Here is a 27052-nt window from a genome sequence, read left to right on the forward strand (position 1 = left end):
CATGAGAGTACAAGTCTTTATTGAGTAGAATTATAAACGACCTTTATATGAGGAATACAAAAATAGGAAACAGGCTCTGAATCTCCCTCAGTTCTTTTTTAACTTGCACACTCAGTGACTTAAGTCTTTTTCTCTCATATGCTGTAAAAGTAGGAAAACCTCACAGTGATTTGTTCAGTGATGTGGCTGTAACAACAGCTGTCACTGAACGGCCCATAAGTTCTGAGCTGAAGACACAAAGGCACCATCCACCATCTCCACTTTGCTAATGAATTCTTTGAAAGATGCAGCAAAACTTCTGTTATTTTAATGCGATTAAATATAAATACAAAATCGATTAAGAAAGATTTGGCATGCTTTGTACTAACTGTTATTAAATAATATAAATACCTTAAATAAATACGTTGTACAAGAACACACCCACCCCTGTGGTGTTAGAATTCAGCATTTCATCCTTCGCACACATTAATGCTTTGTCACAGCTTTAGGGCCAAAGAAATGCTGCATCCTTACAAATGGCTTCCATGGACACAAAGCAGATGAGGTCACATTGCAGCTTTCTTCCTCCTATCACCGCCTACAGCTGTGTACCGTCCAGCTCTCGTTTCCTATTTAGCTCACTTCTTACCTCTGGCTCTGCAGCTGACACTCCTTTAGAGAAGGGAAGTAATGCCTGCAGTGGGTGCATCGTCACCACTGAGCCGTTCAGAGCTGACAGTGGTGTATCTTCCTGAGGTCACTTGTGCAGACGCTGGTTTGTAAGCCAAGTGCTGCTCGAGCTCCTGCAAATACTGGCTGACAAACAGTGAGGTTTTCAAAGTAGGTAAAAGCTTTTTTCAAGTCAGTATTTTGTTTTGTTTTCGCTTCATCTACTCGGAGGGTAATGACTGAACAAGGGTGAGGTTTTGGCTCATTAAAAACGACTCCCTGGACAATCCCTGCAGTGTGCCTAATCCAGAGCGTGGCAGTAGCACGACGGCAGGCTCTGATTTGCTGCAACTGAAAGGTTCCTTTGGCAGGTCCCACCCCCTGCTAATAATGATTTTGATTACTGTCTTCTGATTCCTTGCAGTAAAACACAAGTTAAAAATGAAGTACAGTACAGGCATACTAGATGATGATTGCATCCAGCTTTTGCTCTCCCTCTTCACTCTCATGAGACCGACCTTAGGATAACTCCACCACCAGGGCTCATTGCTTTTGCAGCTTCATTGCTCCTCGGGCTCCTGCTGTCTCCTGCTGCAGTGCAGGCAGAGTACAAGGCACTTTTTGGAAGCTTGGTTTCCTCAGAGAATTCAGCTCCTTTGATCCCCCTTTTCCCTGTGAAAGGCGGGCCTGTCTCAGCCCTGTGCTTGGAATGTTGGTCCCAGAGAAGAAAGCTCTCACCTCTCAAACAGCATCTCCTGCAATGCTCTTTTCTGCAGAGTCCTGATCATAGTAGTGCTGAAACAGTCGTTCTTGGCAGCAGATATGCATTGCATGGTAGGTATGTAGGAGCAGGTGAGGGAAACGAGCTGTAAAGTAATGTACAAAATCATCTGGGATGGAGCCCAGCGTGTCCTGCACCTCAGGAGGCAGTTCTCTGTAATGGTGCTTCTGTAAAGAGAAACGAGGGGAAAGCTCAGGTGGAGCCCTACAGGTCTGCCCGTACAAGGTGCATTTTCATGAACAAGTAACCTTCCATTAGTCTTGTTTTGTTCTTTAAGTACCTAAAAAGAGGTGAAATGATGGACTGACACCCAAGGACAAAAAGAAGCGCAACAGTGAAGCAAAAAACTGCAGTAGCTTCAGTTTGCAAGGTGTGCAGCCTGAGTGCATGTAAGGAGAACAGAGATGCAGGAGCTGCTTACCTTATTTCTCATGGCCCTCAGAAGGTCCCGCACTGAGCCTCCTTTATACGACCTGAACTTTCGAAGATCTGCCAAAGAAATTTACTGGTTTGTGTTTGTTTGGATGCTGGCAGTTTTAGCTGCTGGCCTCAAAAGCAATGCACATGGATTAGGTCTGTCTCACTCAGTGTATGAGCACAGCACAGAATGTGAACACACACTTTGCTGACAAGGAAAAACTGCCAAGACTGAGACCCCATCCTTATTTCTCATCCACGCAAACGGGGTAACAGAGCCCTCGCTGCCATTCGTTACCTGTCTGAAGAGGAACAGTGATGTGCTCCCTCCAGTCCATTTTTACCACCTCTCTTCCTCCTCTTTCTAACTGCTTGACTATTGGACCATCCAAAGCTTCTTTCTCTATCCGGTCACTGACGTCCTGGAAAAGACAGTGCAGTTATTTCCAGCTGCATTCCCAAACAGCTCCCGGTTATTTTAAATTAAATTGCTCTTTCTGGCCAGTTACAGCCTGTCCTGATAATGGAGGTGACTCTACTTCAGGACAAGGTACTACACAAGGAATTATGCTTGGGATGCAGATGGTGAAGTACAGTCACAGAAGGGTCACTGGCTGCCAAAAGCCTTTTGTTTTTTCCTTTTTAAATCAGTGAAAGGACTGGAAAGAGCCTCGAGTCCTCACCCAGCTGGGCAAGGACTCTACAACTACACCCGTTCACCACAGCAGTCTGCTCTGTTCTTAACAGCTGGCCTGGCAAGGCGTTCTCCTGCACTGTCATCCCAAACGTGCGTCAACTAAGGATGAAGATAAATCATGAATTCAAGATGTGAAGCTCAAGACAAACCTGAAAAAACTGGAGCTGCTTTTCTAAGCTCCAAAAGAACGGGTGCTGCAGCACACAGCTGGCCGATGGGCGCTTCTGAGGGTCCATGCTTATCATTTGCTCAATTAAATCACGAGCCACTATGTCTTCTGCAAGGAAAAAGGGTGAGCATTCAGAGACTGCAAGGAAAGCTAATATTCTCTTTGAAAATGGCTATATTTCCTATTTCCCCCTATGGCATCCCAAGCACTGACTCAGATTATACCCGCACAGATACTGTAGGCAACCAACAGAAGGTTGCAATTATGAAGACCGTTTTTTCCTACCCTGCAGGAATGCAGCCTTTTCTAACTGAGAAGCTTTTGGACATGATGAACTTCAGGAGTTGTACTGCAAAGTACAGCTTGAACCACTGCCAAGTGGGTTTCACTGTGGGTTACAGCTTTGCCTTTTCTATGACAATTTTAGCACCCGCTGCTCACTGAGTTCTGCAGTGATCTCTGTCGATGAGCTTTCCTTACCGTGCCTCCCTGCATCCAAACATTCCAGGCTGTAAGCACCCAGCAGGATGTTGGCTTGTCGCTGGAGAGATTTGCCAAAGGGGTGGCTGCCCTCAGATACCACATAATAAAAGACACAGCCCGCTGAAAAGATGTCCACGGTGCACGTCTGCAAATAAAGCACCTTTAATGGCAACATGGCTTTTCCTGTGGAGGATTGTGAGCCTCATAGTAGTGGTTATTTGCATCTGAGCACAGAATAAAACTCAGAATCACGTTTTGCTATTTAAGACTTGCATCTAATTGAAAAAAATGGCTGTATATAAATGCTTATACGGTGCGAGAGACATAGAGTTTAAAAAGGGCACTGCTAATGTTGCACGATGCTGTGCAATGTACACTGTACAACTGCACAGTGTTGTTGTACAACATGAATGCTGAGGCATCCAGCACTGCACATCTTAAGGTCTGTCTGCAGCTGTCAACTTGCTGGCTGTGCTGCCTTCTCCCAGGGAGCTCTGAAGGACAGACAAGCACTTACAGGGTTCTCTTTGCTGTCCTCGTTCAGCATCTCCGGGGCAATCCACCCTTCGGTTCCCGGCACACCCGACCGTCGGCTGAAGCTGTGCCTGCCCACTGCCAGCTTCTTGCACAGCCCGAAGTCTGAGATCATAGCTTTGACTTTCCCGTGGGCGTTGGGCATTGAGATGAGGATGTTATGGGGTTTCAGGTCCCTGTGGACTGTAACAAACACCTGTTTATGCACTCCAGGCAATCCAGCGGTATCTGTAGATTTGCACTGTTCTCACAAGGCTGAGCTGTTGTTGGTCACATGAAACTATTGTCAATACTCCTTCAGTTCCAACACAGGGAGTTGTTCTGTTGTTCTGCAGACACGTTTTATGTGTCTCCTGTCCAAGAAACATGCAGTGCTCTGAACACATGGTACTGGCTACCCTAAATGCAGGAGAACTTTGAAGGCAGAACACAAGAATCAGCCTAGTGCTAGGACAGGCCGTACTGCTTGCTGCCAGCGCCAGGGGAAGAGCAGCTCCCTCTGCTTCATGGTTACAAAAACATCCCAGTCTGCACCCAGTACTGAAAAAAAACTGCTGTTCTTACCAATACTGAGAGAGTGCAGGTAAGCAAGACCAGATGTCGTCTGCTGCAGGAGGGTGATTGGTTCTAAGCCGTGGTGACTGAAGGCCTTTTGTTCGACATACTGCACATGACAGCAGAAAAATAGAAAACAGCCATAAAATCACTTCTAAGTTTCTGCACAGATAATAGGCAACAAAACCAAACAAAACTGGGCAGTCTAACGCTAGCTGGGAGCACACATACACCAGCCTTTGTGTCTGAAGGCGATGAGCTCCATTAAACCATTCAGGGTTAGAATTCTGTACAGCACTGTTTCTCCAGGAGCAAATTTTGAGGGTCCAGATGGTAGGAAAGGGATGACTAAAATGGAGTGAGTTGTGGGAATATCAAAGCGCAGCTTCTTCCTTTAGGTCAGCATAGGGTTGGAAACAGTCACAGAATCACAGAATGACCCGGGTTGGAAGGGACCTCAAAGATCATGAAGTTCCAACCCCCCTCCTGGCAGGGCCACCAAACTTCCACATTTACTAGATCAGGTTGCCCAGGGCCCCGTCCAACCTGGCCTTGAACACCTCCAAGGACGGGGCATCCACAACCTCCCTGGGCAGTTCTAAGAACATCCCTGTTTTAGGAATGTTAAACTTCCAAAGAAGGGATGGCAAGAATAACTGGGACATCAGCTGCAGAACCTCAGCAACTGAAGCCAAGGGAAATCAAAGGCCTTCCAGTAACCAGACTCAAAATTGTTTAGGTTTGCAAGAGACTCAACACCTCCTGTAAGGTGGCAGCACACAGCTCAATAGCAATGTACTGGAACTGCCGGTCCTTCTCTGTGCAGAAGTAGCGGATCACATTTGGGTGCTCATCTGACTCTCGCAGCAGCTGCACTTCACGGTCTGCAAAGCTGAAGCACTCGGGAAGAATTCTTTTCACTGCAACATCACGGTTATCAAATGTCCCCCTGCAGACAGCAAAGCCACAGCAACCAATTATTAGACACAGGTTAATGTGGACAAGGTACAAAACAGATGACAACAACACAGGACATTTGAAAGAGGCACATTACAGTATTTTTCATGCTGGAAACAGATACATTTGGTCATTTAAACATGTCTGAGAGAAGTAGTTTTTGCTGGAGCAGAAACAGCATGAAAATACACCGTATAAAACATTGTAAAGTATTTCTGTTCATCTCAGGTGTTGGATTTGTTTGCTCTTTAAAAGCCCCAACGCAATAAGAAATTAATTGGTCTGTTAAATACTGAATGCAAACCTGTAAACAATTGTTCCTTCAGCTCCATGCCCCAGTACGTCCTTTGGGTTAAATGAGATCTTGCCAACCATCACTCTGTTGGCATCGTCATCTGAACAAAAACAAGAAGCGGAAGGATTGCTTTAGGATGCATCAGGCCAGCACTGAACAGCTCTGCATTCTGCTGGAGCGGAACGTAAACAACATCTCACTCGTGTTTAAATGCACAACACAGATAATAAATAGAAATTCAGAGCTGCATTTTGGTACTGGTGCTGAGCAGACAAATCTGGAGTGTGATTCAAACATACTCAGTACAAAACACCTGGCATAAGTCTGAAAAGATCACATCTTGGACAGCACAAGAGATCGCAGATATCTTCTTTCTAGAAAGTTCTGTTGGATTTGCAAAGTGACAATGAAAGGAAGTGGATTTAGAAGCTGTTTCTGTGCACAGCCTCTGAAGGGACTAAAGAGTGCACAGGAGGTGAGGCAGGGTGGCAGACCACGCTGCAGAAGTCATTTCTTGACTCTGGTTCGTACATAATATTTACTCAGATGAAATGGCTACAGCTCACAAGAACACATCCTCACGCACAACCAAAACCCCTCCTTTTTCTATAGCAAGTATTTCTGCTCCAAGTCAGAGCATGGGACACCTGCCTGATGTTCTATTGTGGGCCGACTAAATGAGGATGATGGTCTTTTTCGGCTGTTTTACATATAGAGTACCAACGGTAAGGATTTAATTGTGCTGTGCCATCATACAGAGTTGGGAAACAGACATTCACCACCAAATGTGCCAGATTTACGTTACCTCCCTCGTCTTGCTCTGTGGAAAGGCAGCTCCCAACATCAGATGTGGAGATGCTGGAATACGCAGAATGGTTTGATGCTCTGGGCGACACGTTTGGTGTGCTGGTAGCAGAGCTGTCTGTCTGCCCACAGGAGGTGTCCAAGAAATCTTCTGGCGGTAGATCACTGGGAGCACGAAAGGGCAGCTTCTGTTGCTGCAAGAGCTGTATCTTCTCCTCCAGCTGATGCTGTCTTTGCTGTTGCTGATGTACACTCTGAAAGAAGATCTCGGTTCATAAGTGAAAGTGTGAAATTTCCTACTTAAAAGGAACACTTCAGCTATTAGATACATCCAAAAGGTAGGGGAAAACTTTCTTATACTGCCAGCTAAGTAGGCTGGAGAACTGAAGGGCTTTTCCTCATGTTCTCATTTTCGTTCTCAGCTTTCAAAGCAAAGCTGAGCGATCACAACAGGTTGGTTAATACAGCAAACACTGACTCTTAACACCTTTATCCTGCTGTGGTTTCAAGTCAGAAAATATGATGGTGGTTCAGGTGAGCAGGTAGGAGTAAAGCTACTGATGTAAAGGTGAAAAAAGGTGGACAGAATTTGTAGAATGAAAATAAAAATCTCCAGTGGAAATACTGTTCTATCAGATACACTCAAGGCCTTTGTAAGCCCAGCACAGCTGGGAGTTAAAGTGAGAAGGGAAAAAAAAGGAATTTCCTAACTCCTGTGTCCCTTCTCGGGGTTAGCTCTCGAGCACTACTGATTGTCCCACAGCAGGAAATCCCAACAAGTCAGTATTACCATTGGATAGGCGATGATAAATGCTACCCAGCCCACAAGCAGGAAAGTGCTGAGAATGATGGTGGCCATGTCTTTCAACATAGAGTCCACAGGAGCTTCTGGCCGAACAACAGGCTGAGCAAGTTTCTCCTCAATATCCTTTGGAACAGCAGGAGGCACTTCTGTTGCAGAACCTTCAACTATGTCGATAACCTACAAGGCAGAGAATGAACTCTCAGTTCAGTGTCTTCATGGCTACCGGGACACTGATAGGCTTTTATCTCTAAATCCCTCCACAGCTTCTGTTCCTCTCCATTCTTTAATCATCAGGTAAGATATTACCCTCAGCACAAACCTTTTCAATAGTGACTTTATCAGAGTCGGCTGGAATCACATTTTCAGGCCTCTTAGGTAAATTACTTGGGAACTTCTCCAGGATCTTTGTAGGGGCAGATAACGGAGTTTCATGGTGCCCTTTAAATAAAACACACACGTTCAAATTTTGAAGACCACAGATGAAAGGTGATATATAAAAGACTTGAGAGCAACAGAAACTTCTTCCCCCTCTGTTCTGCCCCTGCAGCCACAGGCACAGTGAGTGCAGTCACTAACAGGTCTCTTCTCAAGCACTGACTGAATTCAGTTCAGGAGCTCCTCTGAGCCCATAACAGGGATACACACTGCAGTGCCTCATAGCTGGTCCTTCCCAAGTTAGTTTTGCTTTGTGATTTGACCTTGGAGCAAAGATCACGTTTGAGATTTAAAACGGTTCCAAGATTCACACTGCAGAAAAAAGAAGGAAGAATCGATTCTGCACTCAACTCCAGCTTCTCTTCACACTCCTTTGGCTCATATTAACCAGAAGTACACAAGCTGAGAACAGCTGTAAGGTCTGGAGCAGGACTGCCACCGGCAGATGGCAGCGGAATCCTGCCCGAATGGCAGACACGGGCCAAGAAAGGGACCTCACCTACCTATTAACAGCAAGTCGTTCCAATAGCTGAGTCTGTTCTTTCCTTTCAGTCTGCCTGAGAACTTTAAATCTGTACTGGGGGTGATAACACATTCACCATTGTCTTCAATTGTGACTCCTTCTGTTTTCGGACCCTCTAGTAAAGGTATGGCACTGCCCCGGGGCTAGAGAGAGAGATAATCACTACAATTAATAACGCAGTGAGTCTCTAGAATGTTTCAGCAGGCAAACAGATAAAAAAATGGAGGGTCAGAATTGGTGGGAAAGCAAAAACTGGCTGCAAAGTCACCATAAGTAAACACTGCCCCTCGTGCCCTCTGCAAACGCTACAGCAGCCTTGGACATTAGACCTTCTGGGCTCCATGTTGCCTAGGAGATAAGATTGCTCTCTCTTTTTAGAAAAGCAAAACAGGAGCTTTATCTGCTGTTTGGACAGCCACAGCGCGAGCAGTTTCCTATCAAGAGGGAGTAATTCTGATGAAGCAAAAATAAACAATTTTAACAGTGACCTTAATGCACCAACAATACCGCACAGCAACCTCTGGTTCTCTCCTGCCCAGCTCTCCTGGCACACGACCTGATGAGTACAGTCACATCTCTGCAGCATTTGAAATGATTCTGGAGAGCTGCCCGTGTGTTCCAACACTGATCATCATTTCATTAACTATTCAATTTGCCACGTGTTTACTGATTGCAATTTGCAACTGAAAAACTCATTTCTGTAGGCACACAACCATCAAGTTTTATTTTAATAAGGAGCCCTTTTCAATATTGGAAGAAACGTCATCAGTCCAGGTCCCCATCTTCCATGGCAGGACAGGACGGTGTACAGGCAGAACCATTTTATGTAGGAACGTGCATCATGCTGTAATGGTGGAAATCCCAGAACTCCAGATGCATTCCAAATATCTTTGTTTCAGATACACAGAAGCTATTTCTCATTTTAAATGAGAAAAAGGCACTTTAAAATGTTTCTGTTCATTTTGTTGAGATTATGCTCTGCTGTCTTTCCATTCAAAGCGTTTTACTTCAACTTTAATTATTTCTTAAATCCTCGAGCAATACTAATTCTGTACAGGCAATTTCCAGCAGGTCCATGCATCTCTTGCAGCTCCCAACTTACCACAACTGTTACTCCTTCGTGCACCATTGATGGCGATGCATACAAACTCGTGGAGTATTTCCCTACATAAAGAGTTGGTCTGGAAAGAAAGCAGTATGTTAAAGTGAACGGACAAATGGATGTTTCACCATCTTAGCTAAAGCCTAATTCACAAGCAATGCATCAATTTCCAGAATCATCAATATTTACTTCTCAGAAACCCCAGATTCATAAACTGAAGTGCTGTGATCAACCCGTTCCTTTTACTTATGAAAGCAGAGTTATTTGTCATAACTATTCATTTCTTCTCTGTAATTTGTCACAACCACTCAAATCGATATTAGCCAAAGCGTTACGCATCTCAATGAAAGGCTCCACATTAAAAATATTAATCCAACATAAAACATCTGATAAAAATCAGGAACACATCTTTCTAAGTAGATGATTTTTTTGGTGTGTCTCTGCCTTTAGACAGCAGAAGGTCAAATATGAAATACAATCACTGCTGGAGAGCGAGGGCTGCTGCCGAAACCTGACTAATAGATAGTGAGAACAACAGGAATACTCATGCTCACGTTAATTTGCTCTTGGTCTCTGTTTCCTTTGGAAAAGGGTATTTCCACTTGGTAATGTGTCCGACCTCCCCAGACATGAATGTCAAGTATCGCAGAGTTTCTATCCCCACATTTGTGTGCATAACTTTCCGTAATCCTTCACGTTGCCAGATGTAAAAAGCTACCACAGGAGAAGCGTAATTCTGAATCCACAGCACGTCCCCAGACTCACTGTCTACAGTCACCACCAGTCCATCTCCATTAGACACAAAGTGGGACATTTCTACAATATACAAATGTATAGGAGATTATCTGGATTGCTGCTTACATGCAATTTTAGTAATACATATTAACAAGCCTCACATATCTGTGGAGTTCACTGCGTCTCATGTTGGAAATGAAAAGCTGTCAAAGTTAAACTGATAAAAGCTTGGTTCAGTCAGACAGAAGGAAACCCACATCCAGCTCACCTCTTCAGCATGTATTACAGCAAGGATCCTAGACCTCACCACTCTAAACCTACAGATCAGCTAACACACAGATCGTGTCTTCAGCATGTACTGAAAGGAGAGCTTTCATGGGTGAGAAGTGGCTGAGAAGCCTCTTGCTGAGTGACTGCAAGCTCTGCCATCCTTCCTTCTGTGTCAGAATTGAGAAGACAACCCTGCAGAGCTGCTCTGTGCCTGTGGGAGCAAACAGGCAGTCCTTGCAGACTCCATATTGATTAGCCTCAATGTAAACTCAACTGTGGAAGATAAAGTTTAAGAGCCCCATGCTCTGGACAAAAACAACAGACAGCTCCAGCATTTCTGCACCACAGTTCAGGTTTGCTTCCTCTCCTGACATTTTTCACTGCATTTTTAGGGTCATACCTACAAAGCCTTTATCTTCTAGATTGTGCTAGCCTGAAACTAACAGGCTTAAGATATTAAGCCAAAGGATAAAAACGGATAGATATCAATTGCAAAATTTAGTCAACTTATTTGTTATAGAAAAAAAAAAGAATCTATTTGCCTCTATACAAAGCTCATGGCCAGTATCTGAAAAGGAAAAAAGACTGCAATTAAATTCTTACTATATTTTACGTCTTCATCAGGCAGAGTAGCTGCATAATCAAAATAGGTGGCATTCCATCTCAGCTCCTTCTTCTTGGTGTCATACATTGTAATTGTGTACTCTGTTAAGAAATACAGTCTGTGAAGCAAAAAAGCCTATGCAGTATAGAAGCAATCATCGCAAATACGAGACTGCTCAGAACAGCACATGCTGCTTACTGTGCTCTGCATTTCATTTTCCCCACGCTCCTGATCGAGAACCATTCCACAGTGATTAAAGACAACACTCCATCCACTCCCACACTCACGTTCTGCAGCCTCAGAACCAGCCCACCTCACCAGCATTTTGTTTCTATAGAACAGCTTCTGATGTACATATTTTACATAAATGTTTCTAACTCCTCCATTCTAAAACTTAACTTACAGTAACTGAACTATGACACCTGGGAACATTTTCACCTCTGTATTTATGTGTTATTAAAGATCAAGTCTATATGACTCCTTTTTACTCACAACAAAAACAACAGCAAAGAAAAATTCCAAGCTTCAGAAAAAAGCAGCAGCTGACCTGTTCTCCCAAGATACAGCAGGGATGTGGATGGACAAAGACTTTCTGCAAACGAAGAAGTCAAGGTTTGCTGTTTCTCCCCAGTCATGAGGTCGATCACATACCAAATATCCTGCTTTTTGCCTGAAATCATAACGTAAGCGTTACCATACCGTCAGAAAATTGCACTTCTGTTAAGTTTTTCATCCTTCTTTTTTCTTTAGGAGGCTCGAGAGCTCAGCATGAATGAGCACTGGATCTTCGGATTAAAAATCAGTACTAAGTTCATCCTGATCCTTCACACATCTACTGCTGCCATAAACAAACTGCCCTTCCTTCTCCCTTCCTCATCCCAAATAAACCTGCAATCAGAATCACACAGGCCAAGTGAGACACAAAACTGTTATTATACATAAGTGACCCAACTGTATCTCAGATACAGATGTGTCCAACCCTGCTGCAGTAAGATTTCTAATGCAATCACTGCACTAAAAACAGCCAATGACATTTGTAAACATAAGATTCCAAGCAGAAATAACTTTTTGTTGTGAGAGCACCTAAAGCAGTAAGAAAAACAAAGGAAAAAACCCAACCCCACAGGCTGCTCACAGCAGCTATTCTATCCCTTAGGAAAAGTTGTTTCTTTTCTCAATTTTCAGCAATTCAATTTATATTAAACCCATTTTCTGTCATCAGAAACAATTGTGAAAAGCTACAATTAACGCCCAGAGTAAAACATTTCCACGTGCTCTGCCCAGGACTTCATGGTTGCTGAATATGTTACAGTTTTAAAAGAAAGCTTTAATTTGGGCTCACCCATGTAAAGGATCCCATCTGAACTGCGGCAGGGAGACGCCTGCACCAACTCTGGGATGGTGAATGGAAGTTTCTGGGGACGAGAAAAACAACAATAAAACTTGTTGCTGTGTTAAGTTTTTGCTCTTCTTCATAAAAAAGAGTAGACAGAAAACTCTGGAAATCTCAAATGAGAGTTTTTAATTATTTGCTTGTATTATTGCAGTGCCTGATATTCAAAAAGTTCAGGTCAAGGCCCTCCCCTGAAAACTCAGAACAGCCTGAGTTCTGGCTCAGCCAGCTTACAGCAAGAGAAATGCATGTGGAAAAGACTACCTGCAGCAGAGGGATCTGGAGGCAAAGACTGCGTTTTTAAGGCCTACCATCAATGCCCAGCAGCTGTCTAGCTTTCAGCACACTGTGCTTAACTGCCTCACCTGTAAGGGGTATAAGATATTTCTCTTACACTAACAATTATAAAGGCCAGATAACTTCATACAGGTGAAACTGTTGTCAGGGTGAAGCAGTAATCTCTGACCACAGCATTCCTGATATACTGCCAAGGCTGCTCCGCAGTTAGAAGATGGGTGAAGGTTCTTATTAAGTGTTAACAGTTTTGTAAGGATGAGGGCACAAGAGTAATGGACAAGCTACACTAATAACAAAGATCAGTCTTTTTTCACTTGTGAAACTTACACTGCTTATAACAGTGATTCCAAACAGAAACTTCATCAGTTCAAGTAGGGAGATTAACAGAATAAAGGAAACTTTGTTAAGATGCTTCCTGGATTCACCCAGGAAAAGAATCCGGGCTCATTCTGCAAGTTATGATTTGGCTGTACTATGGGGAGCCGGAGTGGTGAGTAAATACTAAAGAATTTAAGAATATTAAAATTCTTAAAGGCTGCCAGAAAAAAATCTTGGAAGCCAAACATTTTGTGAATTTCATCCCGAGATTTAAAAATAACAGCCCAAGGTTTGCTAACATCTGTGGGTTACACAGAGTGGTGAGTGTTCCGAAAGGGACAGCAGATTTGTCTGCTTACTAAAACTGAAACATCTACAGGTGTCAGCAAAGAGCATACACTGATCCTATCTGCTGGATGGTTCTAGAAGACTAAGTACTGTGGTGAAGGAGACATACCTAATTTGTATTACTGTGGGTACCCCTTTCCCATCTGGCTGTACAGAGATGGTGTGTTATTTGGATTATACTACAGAGATGTAACTTGTCATCATCACTATTTTAGCAAGTTTCAGTAAAACAGTATGAGTGGACATAACAATTACGTCTGCTGTTGGTATTTTCAAGTGACAGTGATTTCCTGATGGTCACAAGGAAGGGGGGAACATTCCATTCCTAGAAAGTATGTTACTGCTCTGCAAAAGCGATAGCAGAACATGAGAGCATTGCCAGTCTAAAAACTTGCACACATGGCAGATGTTTGGTTTTGCTGTGATCAAGGTTTTCCGAAAACTGGGCACAATTCCACTGAACAATACAAAACCAGCACTGCTGAGATAGCAGAAAGGTCCCTCAGGATGATCCTTTGTGTGAGTCTGACTGGGACACTCGTCTGAAAGCTGAATCTCCAAAGGACACTTACAGTCAGGCCTTCGTTATTCTTGCCACCAAGCGTATACAAACTGCCATCGTTTGGGTCTGGAAGAAAAGCTGGCCTAGGATTTAAGCAGCAATTATAAGTGATTAAAAAAGAAGTCCTGAGCTTCTCAACACAACTACGGTCAGTACCAGCTTTCCAGAGAAGTTTATCTAACTCCTTCTAACGCTGTACGTTTTGACTTCCTATTACCTATTTTTGGAAGTTTCATTTATTAACTGTGAAAATGAAACAAACAGAACAGGTCTCAGGTTACCAATGCATTGAAAAATTCAAGGACCCAGATGAGGCAGGCAACCACTGGGATGAAAGCTTTTAAACAAGATTGACGTGCTTCTGAATTTAAAAAGAAAATCAAAATCAAACAAAACTGGGGAGCGGAATGTAGATAAGGAACAGCTGTCAGAACTCAGTAACTTTAAGAGAGAAATGAAAGCCCTCATCCAAATAGCAAAAACAACAACAAAAAAACCCAACAACCCCAAAAGAGCCAAACTCAAAAACAAAACCACACACCCATAAAAAGGATTTTACCACACACTACAGAGACATCAAATTAAAGCCTCAAATTTTCTAGCAGAACGTGTTGCTCTGCTGGAGGAATGAGTGAAGCAGCAGCGTGAGGGTTTCATCTGAAGATTCTGGTAGCAGCTGCGGTTTGGGTTTCCAATGCTTTAGTATTTTTAGTCTTTTATTGGGAGATAATAAGTACAAAACCCAGAGATCTCTCACTGTCCATCACCTTCAAAGCTGCTCAATTAAGATTCTGGCAGTGATCACACGTAATTGCTAAACCTGATCAAAGACCTGAGAGAGAACAACCTGCAGACAGGAGGTTTCATCTTAGTGTTATGAGAACTGTAGGTTGCTAATTACATTCTTTCAGTATCAGCTCTTAAAACAACTTTAAGTTCACATGTGCAAGGCATGACACCTTCCAAGAACACACACAGTTTTGTTTTGAAATAAACCCAATCTCAACACACCAGTGAAAAGCAAACAAGCAGTAAATGAAAGAAAAGAAACAGACTTACTCTTCCACATGTATTGGCACCTGCAGGACAGGATCTGCATAAACAGAAGAAAGAAAAATTGTAATACTGGCTATTTGGTTCCTTCAACTCTGCTCCTTTCTGAATGGCTGATGCACTGAGTTTGCAAGGTGCCAGCCCAGCAGCCTCAGTGAGCCCTGCCTGATTGTAACCACGTTTGTAAAATGGGAAAGTGCACACAGCATCTGAGAAGTGCTTACAGCGTCTAAAGTTCTTTGCTTACTTCTACCCATGCTACTCCCCACCTACTATGGAAGGAAACTCAGATGAGACAACAGTTCTCTGCTGTACCTTGAGTTTTCCTATTTCACTCTTGAACAGTTCAATCCCCTGCTTCCAGAAAGAAACAGCACCATGCACTGACAGAAAATGGCACCTGCTTCAGTTAGGGTAAGATTTAATGCCATTGCTACGGATGCTGTCAAAGGTAAAAAGCCAAATAACCTTTGCAAGTCTCTCCATGAACTGATTACACAGAAAATGTCTCTCACTTGGAAAAACAAGCCACTGCCTGCGGTGAAGATGACAACAGTCATCACCAACTGTGCCTCAGCAACTCGGTCTTATCTGCAAGCATCTCCTCCAGTGATGGCTCACGATAACAAAGCTGCACAACTTGTTTCTGAAGTGATAACTGACTACACATGCACTTTGCACGTACAGCCATATATACCATTTTTGAAACTGTAACTGCAACACAAAACAAAGCGCCTTCATCTTTTTTCCATATTTTGCCAATGTGATAAGACAAAACCTGCCCCTCGAGAACAAATCTTTTTTAATGCACAAGACAGAGCTGCACATTTTCATCGCTGCAATGTGCCTCTGGACAGAACATGCAAAACCACTAATAGAAAAAGGAGAAGTGGAAGATTCTGAAATAGCAAGTGTGTAAACTCCTGCCCCATTGGAATGAGCTGGAGGAAACGATTTCCTGACCGGAGGCCCTTCCATAGCATCTGGGCTAACGGGCCAATTTAAAATCTTGTCATCTCTGCTTGCTGTTGCAATTACAGAAGATGAGGTTGGGGACAGTAACCCACCATCCCCTGAAACGTGATGGAAAGAAAACTGTTGTTTAGACAGTCACTATTAGTCAGCAGTCACACACAAGGTATTTCTTCCCAGCTGGGAATAACCACTTTTAATGGACAGGACCTACACATCTAGGAGCAGTCCTTTAAAATTCACATGTTGGATATCGTTAATAGATAAAGTGTTTCTATCTCTGCCTTACTGTGACCAGTCCACTGTTGTCTATAAGTTGTAAGTGAGGTATCACCAATCAAAACCTTGTAAATCAACTTTTGTTGCCCATATGTGTTCTGTATGTTGTTAAAGATAACTGCAGTTCATAATAAGATTTCCACTGGCTTTAAATCTGAACCTAAATCTGTATGTCTTTATGCTCTTCTTTGAACCTGTTCCTAGAGAAAACCCTCTTAAGAAGAAAGACACGCACACTGATTGACAGAACAGAACAATACTTGGTCTGAGAATACAGTCTGAAATACTACATACTTAGAACATCATAGTTCAATATTCTGCTCATTAACTTAAAACTGTGGAGTTAACAAAGTACAGAAGTACAAAGAGAAGCACAGGATGACTTTTAAAAAGACACAAAAGTACAGACTCGAAATTACATTCTTCAAACTCCCACAGGGGGAAAAGTGTGTGCCTTTTTCCTACAAGCCTTCCAACCAAATTCCAGCTTTCCATGGCTCAGGGCATGAGTTGGTTACACAGCCACCAAAGCCCTAACATACTGTGTAACCCACAGAAGCCAACAGGAAATGAAGGTATTAATACCTGGCACCCTCAGCAAAGAAGTCCACAACCTCTCTACATATCACTGCAAGGAACACAGCTGGATTTCTGAGCTACTAACCGAATCGATTTTTGCCTGCATTATGGGGAGCACAAGTACTCAGGCTGCCCTTCTTGGCAGCACTACACAAAGGCAGGAAACCCAAACATATTATTGTGCTGATAAGCAGTGGTTCATTTGCTCTGCATACCTAAGATAAATTCCAGCCTTACATTAAAACAAACCATACATGGCAAGATCATCATGTTTGTTTAAGCACTGTCTGATAAAGAGCACCACCTTGGTTTTTCTCCCAAACAAAACAAAATTCATATGAATTGCCCTTTGTTAAATGCCACTGCTAAGTGCGCTGATAAAACCTCTTCCTGACAAATGCCTCCACAGCACTGCAGGTGACCTCCAGAACTTCTCTGCACACGTGAACCGCACAGCACATGGCTCACTGACATCCCAGCTACAGCAGCATCTGCAAGAACACGGCTTGCAGTGCATGCCACTTCCCATCTGTTAATTCCTTACAATAAATGGACACCAACTCCTACTGCTGACAGAGAGAGTACACAAAGGCTGTGTATTAATACCGTGTGTATACATTAATACTGAATTCTGCACTATTACATTTCTCTAGGGGCTTAACACCACAAGATGGTACGGACTGTGATGAAGCAGCCTAACACACCTTATGCAGGCAGCATGTTGAACTTAACACAGTGACAGAGAGAAGAGGCAGTCCTTTAAAACCAGATTATCCAGTCTGGCCATTGTACCCTATGAACAATAGTCTTGCAACACTTTTTATCAGTCCGTTGAGCAACACGCTCTGATGGAAGTCCTTCTCATTACAGAAGTGCCTTTTTTTCTTCCTCAAAAAATCTCCTGCCACTTCCTAAGTCTGTGTGCCAAGAAAAAAAATACTGGTTACAACACCCTTCTGGTTCAGGACAATGCACTCTATATCCAAGCCAGAAGTAAGCGCCAGCTACAGCTTCTGTTAAAACCACAACAGCCTTTACAGCAACAATAAAGGAAGAGGAAAGGTCTAAATTTTAAAGGGGAGACAGAAGGGAGAAAAAATAGCCACATTCAGCAACAATGACCCTTCAAGAAAGAATCTGCTTGCCCCTTTTTACCTCAAGAATGGCTACAAAAATACTCTTTGCTCGTTAATGAAGTTAACTTTTTGTCTAGCCACACTGTATCCAAATACGAATGGTTTCAGAACTAATTGGTTTGTATTGCATACATCAGATAGGCACAATTCATTTCACACCATTTCAGCTCACCTACTAAACTGACATGAGGTTTCATCAGGTCAGAACTATGCAATCACTGAGTCCTTTTCACCTGATCTGCTTTCTCATTTATTTTGAGGCATGAAGAGAAAGTTCTGCTACCATTTCTACTAAAGGTAATCAGATTCCCTCTCAAAGAAGTTTGTATTAAGTAGTGAATTTGTCACAGAGACAAAAAGAGCTCCCTCTACAAAATAACAAACTACAAAATCACCTCCAGTCACTGAGCAATGTTAAACTTCTGCACCCGAGTGCAGTCCTTTTATGTAAAAACCCGTGTTGTTCCTAGATAGAAAGATCTGAGCTGTGTGCCCTATCCACTGCATGCTGGATATTCCAGGGATACAATCAAGCTTCCTCTGCCAACAGTTCCACCAGATGATACTCCCACTCCACAGTTGCTCTCCTCTATGCATTCTTACACAGCACTCACTCTCATATAATGTGATACCTACTTAATTACAGCACTACAGCTAAAATATTCTGGGGAAAAAAACAACAACAAAACCACACACACAAAAAAAAAACACCCCACAAATCTGCAAAAAGACCCACAAGTGAAAATACGAAGCTCAGCACGACTCCAGAAACACCGGCTTCATTTAGAGTCTGGAGAAAGAACAGCAGCAAAAAAAGGGAGAGAAAAAACAAACAAACAAAAGGTATTTATCAGGCTCCACAACACTCTGGGTTACCAACTGCTAGTATTGAAAAGAGAGCACCAGGACATCTCCTCACCTTCTTTTAAAGTCCACTTGATCGCTCCTGTCCGCTTGCTGACAGCATGCAAACTTCCATCAAGAGTCGAAACAAACAAGAGTGTTTCAGGCACAGTTACTGAGCTGGTGTTCTAGAAAAGAAAAACCCATACACTGAATGTCACTGCTTACACTAGAGTTTTTTACTACGGCCTTTGTCAGACCGTACATTGTGTAGAACATCATCTTTATTTTTCATCACACCGGCTGGACAATCCTGAGCTTCTGACTTCAGTGATTTATGGTTTTTGTGAACACCACAGGGCTGCTAACTGCACTCAGCTCCCCCAGACAAACGCGCAGTGAGTAACCTATCCCCAGCTGCATCTCCACATTCAATTCAAATCAAAGTCTTTTTGTACTAGCCTATGGAGAAAGCAGAGACAGGGACAACTTCAGAAACAATCTGTTGCAAAGCCTACAGAAGAAGAGACCTAGGGTAAGGAAATCCAAATCAGTGCAGAGAATGTAAGTGTTGAAGTCACAATCACACTACTACGAAGCTAACAACATTCTTTTGCCAAGATTTAGTCCACAGAAGAGAAACATGGTCTGGGTAAAAGGAGGATAGGTAACAACGAGACTGCTCTGCAGGGCTGGCAGTGGCCGAGGGCCAAGCTGGAGCTGCATGCACCAGCTCTGAGCAGGGACTAAGCACTTTGGATTGAAGCGGCATAAAGGCCAGAGGACATTCAAACTGCAAAGACTCTTCAATGTGTTACTGTACCTCAGGTCTCCAAGTAATGCATTTCTGCCCCAAATAGTATTGCTTAAGCAAATCCACATCTACAGGCTCTAGAAAGTAATTCATGCTATAGGACTCAAGCCTTAACTTGGTGTTCTGGTCACTTTGCCACTGGGGAAATGCCACTCTGTTCTTCACACTCAGGCACAGTGCTGCTAGGTGTCTGCTGTTATTTCTACAATACAAGCAGCTTTTGAGCCTGGATTCTGCAAGCAATTTTATTAAAAGGACATCACCCAAACAGAACTCAGAACTACGGACATCACCCAAACACCGAGGACTCAGAACTACGAAGCTGTGGCAGGATCAGTGATGATAACTCTAAGGTGTTTCAGCACACAAAGCAGGAAAAAACACATTAATCTCATGTTTACTTTTCCTGCCTAAAGATGATCCTACACACCCTACGGCCAACCCATTCCCATTTACTGAGTCTCAGGTTATTGCTCAAATAAGCAGTAATTTGTGCACTGCATCTGCACTGCTCATCTGAGTGCCACCTGCCACCATTAGAAAGTTTCACTGTTAAATATAACTCTTAACCCACCATAGCTCATGAAACGAAAGTGTATACATTTCACATAACCAGCAATGCCTTAAATGACTTACATTTTTATCATGCTACAATTATCGCTAAGAAAAAGCAAATTTTCTTAGTCCTGGGCATAGGAGTAACAGTCTCTTTGGAAAACTGAAGCTCAAGCATCAGACTGAGGCAAAGCACAGAACTAAAAGAATCAGGGACACCTATAAACATTACACACAATTCCTCCCAGTCTCAACAAAAGGGCACAACTGTAAAACACACAGGGCAGAAAGAAAGAAGGCACAAATGCTGAATGCCTTCCTAGAAACGCTGACATTCATTCCTAATCTTTCTGCTTTCAGGCAATTAACGAAGAGCAACATTTCCAACATGTGTTGATAACAGCATCACAATGGAAAGCAGAAGGAATGGACTGTGTTCAAAACTGATTTGAACTCAGTCTTTGTGCAGTAATATTCTGTACTTCTGCATTCATTTGCAGCTGAAGATCACAATATATTTCACCAAAAAACAACCCCAAACAATCCTAGTTATCGGTGACTGACGACAGACAAGGAATTCCTTCATCCTATCCCCAACAATGTTGAAAAGCCAGCTTACTTTTAAACTAACACACAGTTTAGATAAGATGTAACATTTAATTTCTTCCGTTGACCGAGAGACCAAAAGTAATAAATGGAACAACCACCACAGTTGTGCAAAGCTGTCTGCTTACAAAATGGGAACTGAACAAGGTCGTGAACCAAAGCCGCTGAATGAATTTTCCAGCTCTGCTTAAACGACTTGCACAAATTGGCCCATCAGGTTAATTGCAGCTAATTAACCATCATCCACAGCAGCCAGATGTTGCCTAACACCAGACAGAAGGCAGAAGTTTAAAATGCTCCCTACATATCTGCATGAGTGCAAGCAAGAAATGACAATGAAATGCATGATTTGGGAGAAAAAAGTGCAGCTTTTTACTCAGGCCACTGACAAAGTACACTGCACCTTCCTCATCCCAAACAAATGCCTATTTTCACTGCAGAGGTACTTGCAAAACATGTACTCTCCGCACAAGTCTCTTTATCTTACAGAATCAGTTGATTCTCCTCAGCATTTTCACTTCCTTTCTTCTGTTGAGAACTGAATATAAGTGTGCATCATCTTCAACGCATCTGTAGAACAAAGAGCCTAATGACTGCACTTAGACATCAAATCTAGTTCATACGCAATGTATGGCATGCTACTTGCTGCAGCTCCATAGTCCTAATACTTAATGTGGGAGCATTTGAATTGCTGTTTGTGCTGGAACCAAGGCTGTAAAGTTGATGGAACTAAATGTGAGCTCTGAAACTCCCATCAAAACACCACTGATCAATACTGCCATCCGGATGACTGATATTTGAAAAGATTGCTGGCCCAGGGGATTGAGGGGAATGCACTCGGTGTGCAGAGCTGCTCCATGCATTCTGCAGGCACAGGAACCCCCTCCAGCACACCAACATACTGAACCATGCAGCCAGGGAGCTGCCCCTTTCAGTTAGAGCACAAAACAAGCTGAACACCTGAGTGCTGCCCACGCACTGAGCCACACAGCAACTTTCCAGGTATGACTGAGATCCGAGATCACAAAACTACAACAGCTTCTTTTGGTCTTTTCAGTGTGATACTGCTGATCTGTTCCGTCATTTGACGGCACTTGAAGATTTAGGGAACTGGTACAACAGAATGGCAACAAGGTTTTATTCACCCTAGTGGCATAAAACAGAACTCAAAAACAAACAGGCAATTACCTGTATTTCACTTGGGAATAAGAGCACACTCTACCTTCATCAGACTGCAGTCCCGAGGTTGCAAATATGGAATGGATTTTATCTTTAGCACAAAACTTTGTGACTGATTGATGAATGGATTAATTAAAGTCTGGACTTGGCACCATTGTGAAAAACAACAAAAATTACAAAAATTTGTATGTAAAAACCAAACCAACACATTTTAACACCCGTAATAACCTCAGTCCTGGGACAGTCTTTATAAATAGCGGTGTGCAGACACTGTGACATGGTGCTCCCTGCGGGGATGGGGTCTAACTTAAGATGCAATGCAAATTCTTTAGAGCAATGACTTTACATTGCTGTTTTACACTGAGGAGATACAGCTCAATACAAGAAGAACATGGCAGGCTGTGAGTCTGCTGAGCTAAAAGAGCTCAACTTCACAGGCACAGAACACAAAGCAGAACCAAAACCTCTTTCAGCTCTTCTTTCACTTTGTGTGAAACCATACTGAGGAGCCTCTCCTGCATTCAGAGAGCCCCAGTGCTCAGACATTCTGTATTCACAAAAACCTTCCACCACAACAGTGACACCCAGAGACTGCAGACTGATTTTGAATGATTTGTTACAATAAATTAATTCAAAACACATTTCTAATAACAGCCAAGCACTCGCTGAGTTAAACTTTGACAAATATTCTAAAGCACTGCTTGCTAGGAATCTCTAGGAGTCTAAAGTATGGGATTGATGAGGCTATTTATCTACAGACACCAGCTGACTACACTAAGAATCCTCCCCTCTCTCCAAACCTACCACATCTTCAGATAAAATGGTGGTTTAGAAATCAAAGTAACAAAATGACTCCAAACAAGTCAGCATGACCCAAGAGTGAAAGGAAGGACAGAGAAAGCTGCAGAACAAGTTTGGCTGTGTTTGTAGGCCCGTGGTATCTGAACTCACCGCAGCACTTGACGTGTTTTTAAGGCTCTGCACAGCGGTGCCCTAATTTGTTTTATCGTGTGAGAAGAAAACAGATCCCCACAGGAGTCATTTCTTCCATTAATTTATCTTCTTTAAAACAGTCCTTCTGAAATGCAGGTCATTGAGTTTGCACAAACTCTCCTCAAGTGCGTGGGTAGGAGCAGACAGCAAAGCAAGCCGCTGGGCTCCTGAAGGGGACCGCTCTGTAACCCAGAAACACATCTGCTCTGGGGGTGACACCACAGGAGGTTGGTTCTCATGTACAAACACAGCGCAGGAAAGCACTCCGTATCATGTGTGATGCTCTATTTCTACCTCCAAGAACTGCCACTGATTTCACAGAAACAGTTCAGTGCTTGCCAGTAAACAAAGCAGGGCGTTAGCAGATAACATTGTTCCTTTCCTGAATCTTAAAGGGAGTACATACACACCACATGTAATTTGCTCTGATGGAAGATTAAGGATGAATTACTTGCTACCTATCATTTCAGTTCTCCTAACCTCCTCATTAATGCCTGGTTTACCACACAAAAGAGCTGACAAGATATATACTCTCTCAAGAAAAAAAAAGTCTACATTCCCCAATATATAATTACATATATATCAGTCTCTGCATTTGCATTTTACTATAAAAAAATCTACTAACAGACACTTTTCTCTCCAAGACAAGCTCCAGATCAGAACAGATGTTACTGGAAGCACAGCAGACAAACCAGCATGGAGGCACAGCAGATCCCTTCTAAAGTTCAGCAAAGCACACGCAATGGCCATATTCATCACAGACAGCACAAGATCCATCGGCCCTGGACAGCCACCCTGTGACAGCACTGCCAGCCTACAGGAGTGGTTTTACTGAGCAACCAAGGAGACCTGCGATTCAGAACATATTAATGTTGATTAATTAGCTCTTGAAGATGTCCTCAATAAAATCTTCTACAGTCTTGCATAGATTTTCATGCCTTTCAGCCAACTGGCCAAACACCTCCTATTGAGATAAGGAATAACCGAGAAGAAACGTCACCTGGGTAAGGCTGGGGTTTTTCCCATGTTGAGCACAGCCTCCTTGCGCTGCCTGCATGCCCCATGTAGCAGCACTGACACCAGCCCAGAGGCAGCAGGGCAGAGCAGCACTGTGCTCTAAGTGACAGATTTACTCCAGAGAGTTTATTATTTCTGATTGGCAGCAACTCCATGTTGGGACATGGGCAAAATTTGGGATGTGTAGCTGCAACACAACCCACTGGGACACAGTAAACATTTCCATTGTGATTTCTCCATGGCTCCGAAATAAAAGTTCGTTGGATTTTTTTCCAAAGCTGTAAACCAGCAGTATATAATATTTATACTGACTGCTTATTTGCTGATGGCTCTACTGCATTTCTCATTGCTGCATCTGAGATGTCACCCTTTTATAACGTGTTCCCACATATTGCCAGGGCAATTCCAAGAGCTGTTCAGTCTGTCACTTGAATAACAGGGGGTGGGATTTCACATTGTATTGAAAAGACAGGAAAGAAAGCCCTTTAAGGAACACGGAAGTTAAAAGTAAGTACTATTAAAGCCAGGATATAAAGTACATTATCAAGGAAAATACGCAGCAGAAAACCACCATCTGTACCCTTGAAAGGAATTCCTAGAAAGCACGAGCAGCACAAATCTTAAGGCAATCTCACACTTTTCATGCTCCCTCAATACCAAGAATTGTATGTCAGTCTTGTTAATGGGCTTTTATCACTCATGTGACACAAACAGATCTTCTCAGTGAAATGTTAACTGTGAGTAACAGACTAAATCAAAGAAATGAAAACACACAAAGAGGGACTGAAGGCAGAACTCGATTTCATCCTGGGATGAAGGCAAGAAGTTGTGCTGGCAGCGGAAGACCAGAAAGGAAAGGAAACAGACATGGAGAATCCCATTTCAGATACCAGACTGAGGGACACGGAGAGGAGGGAAAGCAGAGAACAGGAGCGGGGAGCTCTGCAAATAAAAACTGTACAGAACCTAGATTTCATCTGCTGATTCGCAGATTGTGTTTAGTTTTAAAATACTTTTTAGTACTCTTATTGAGTACTATTTTTAAAACTGTGGATTGCACAGCAGTGTTTCCCTTGCAAAATACTGCACTCTATTACTATTAGCATTAGCATTCTCCACTAACTATTTTCATGTCGTTTTTGTTGACACTTTTTTTCCCAGTTTCTAGTTCAAGTGACAACTGTTACAAAGCTCCATTATCCATGTGTGTTTACTTTTAAAGAGTGGGAGTGGAGCTACTATATCTTAGATGAAAAACAAAGCCTGCAGCTTTGCTTAGCCAGAACTGTAACCCCATGCACGACACCTGTATTTTCAAGTAACAATAAGCAAAGAACACAGTGGAAGGCACACAGCGTAAAACTTGGCTGCACTCGGATACAATGGAAGCAGAAAATGCCAGTTGGCCTTTCATACTGTTACCCAGCCCTAAGAACTTTCAAAGGAAACCATCTTCCAGAGCAGTACGTTGGGATACCATCTGATTTTATATGCAACAGACAGCAACCCATTTGACAGTATGCTATTTAAAATCATTACCGAGATCACAGAAGTGATTGCTCAGTGCTCTGTTTGCTTTGGATTGGCTTCACTACGGCTCCTTTCCTTCCTGCTCCATGCAATACCTTTTGACTAAACTGGTTATTTCTTTAAACGTCCAGCATCGCAGCAACTTGCATGCTTTGTCTTTCACCTCTGAATTCTCAGCTGCAGCCTCTGTTGGACATCAACCAACCATCTGCAAATTTAGCACACGTTGCTACCTTTGTTCTGGAAGGAGAACGATCAAAGTGTCCTAACACGGGACTGGGCCACATTCCCCAGGAGTCTGCATCTGAATACGAGCACAGGTGGGTTCTGCTCATAAAATAAACGAGGCCCTCCAACTGTGCGGTTACAGCCGCATCAATCAGACCAACAAAGCAAACTCTCACAAGTTCCACTATCCACCTACAGAGCTTCAGCATCCAACGTTTACTCACCCTACCGCCACCAGGAACTTTAAAGAAAATTAACAGCACTTGGATATTTCGAAGGGCTTTATCCGCTACGCGTTCGGCTCCGGAGCTACGTGGGCACGGAGCGCTGACGGCCACCACGGCGGGGCGGGCGAGGCGGGCACACGGCACCGAGCTCAGCTCTTCCCGAGCGCGGCCGAGCCCCGACCCGCGGCGGCTCCGTCCAGTCACTCCACCTCCCACCCCGGAGAGGGCCCGGTCAGCCCGAACGAGGCCTCCCCCGGCCCCCACCGGCCGTCCCCGCAGCGGGCCGAGCCGCACCCGCCCTCCGAGCCCGTTACCCGCGCCCGCCCTCCCAAAGCCGGCGTCAGCCCGCAGCCGGTGCCGCTCTTACCGCGGGGTTGGCCGAGAGCAGCAGCAGCGCTGCGATCAGGCCGAGCTGCAGACGGCGGACCGGCTCCACGACCGGCTCCATGGCCGCGGCCGCTCCCCCAGCGCGGCGCTCCCTGCCGCCCGCGGCGTGTCCGGCGCTCCCCGCGCGGCGGGGCGGAGCCGCCCGCTTCGGGCCGCAGACGTCAGCACGGGCGGTCCCGGCCGCGCGCAGGTGGCGCTGGGCGGTGCGGGGCGGTGCGGGTCGCTCAGCAGAGCCGCGAACAGCTCCGGGCCCGAAGCGCTGCGTGCTCAGCGCCGCGTTAAGGGATGCGGGTTTGCTTTGTGCGCACACCGCTGTACGTGTGCTCGTACCGCCGCCGTGTACGGCTGTGTTACCAGCGGAACCACAGCGCCGCCGTCGGACTCCGAGCGGGGCCTACATCGATAAGCGGGGCCTACATCGATAAGCGCTGCCGCTAAACTAGAGCGAAGTGCCCGAGCGGCAGAACTCCGAGCAATTCTATCGCACAGAAGCGTTCTGCTCCTCCGGGCCGCCCCCAAGCGGCGCACGGAGCTCCGAACAGCGGCCGCCCCGATCCTTACCTCCGCGCGGCGAGTCCCTCTTCGGCCGCCATGTGGCGCAGCGCGGCCAGCGCCTCAGCGCCAACGGCTCCGCACGTGACCCCGCGTTTGAATCTCATTGGACGCTCAGCCCCGGCTCGGCACGTGCCCTGAGCTCTAAATCCTATTGGTCACGACGAGCAAGGGCGGGATGTGACGCAACGGGGGCGCTATAAGGCGGCGCGAGGAGGCGGCGCGGCCTTTCCGACGGCGGCGGTGTCGGTGCGTGCGGATGGTGCGGGCGGGGCGGGATGGCTGCGGGCGGGCGTTAGACTTTCCGCTTCGTCTTACAGGGGCCGAACGAGGAGCGGCGCGGTCAGTAAGGCTGTGCGGTCCATAAGGC

General features: G+C 44.3%; 1 protein-coding gene across 2 annotated transcripts; it reads right to left on the reverse strand.

Moving 5' to 3' along the window:
* On the reverse strand, nt 1–26769 carry ERN1 (endoplasmic reticulum to nucleus signaling 1). 2 transcript variants are annotated; one of them, XM_072352010.1, is made up of 22 exons: nt 26692–26769; nt 18671–18782; nt 14792–14825; nt 13743–13815; nt 12157–12229; nt 11362–11484; nt 10814–10915; nt 9760–10021; nt 9206–9284; nt 8084–8246; nt 7465–7583; nt 7131–7322; nt 6342–6594; nt 5546–5636; nt 5044–5233; nt 4294–4393; nt 3713–3912; nt 3193–3340; nt 2693–2820; nt 2145–2268; nt 1851–1918; nt 1–1596 (listed from the first exon to the last, which is right to left on the reverse strand). In XM_072352010.1, the coding sequence occupies exons 5-22, from the start codon at nt 12158–12160 to the stop codon at nt 1390–1392; spliced, it is 2553 nt and encodes an 850-aa protein (XP_072208111.1). In that variant the 5' UTR covers nt 12161–12229; nt 13743–13815; nt 14792–14825; nt 18671–18782; nt 26692–26769; the 3' UTR covers nt 1–1389. The 2 variants fall into 2 exon arrangements, with proteins under 2 accessions (XP_072208111.1, XP_072208110.1); XM_072352009.1 differs by lacking the exon at nt 26692–26769 and adding an exon at nt 26111–26241.
* Nucleotides 26770–27052: the final 283 nt, after the last annotated feature.

The sequence above is a fragment of the Excalfactoria chinensis genome, chromosome 17 (assembly GCF_039878825.1).
Source record: "Excalfactoria chinensis isolate bCotChi1 chromosome 17, bCotChi1.hap2, whole genome shotgun sequence".
Lineage (NCBI taxonomy): Eukaryota > Metazoa > Chordata > Aves > Galliformes > Phasianidae > Excalfactoria > Excalfactoria chinensis.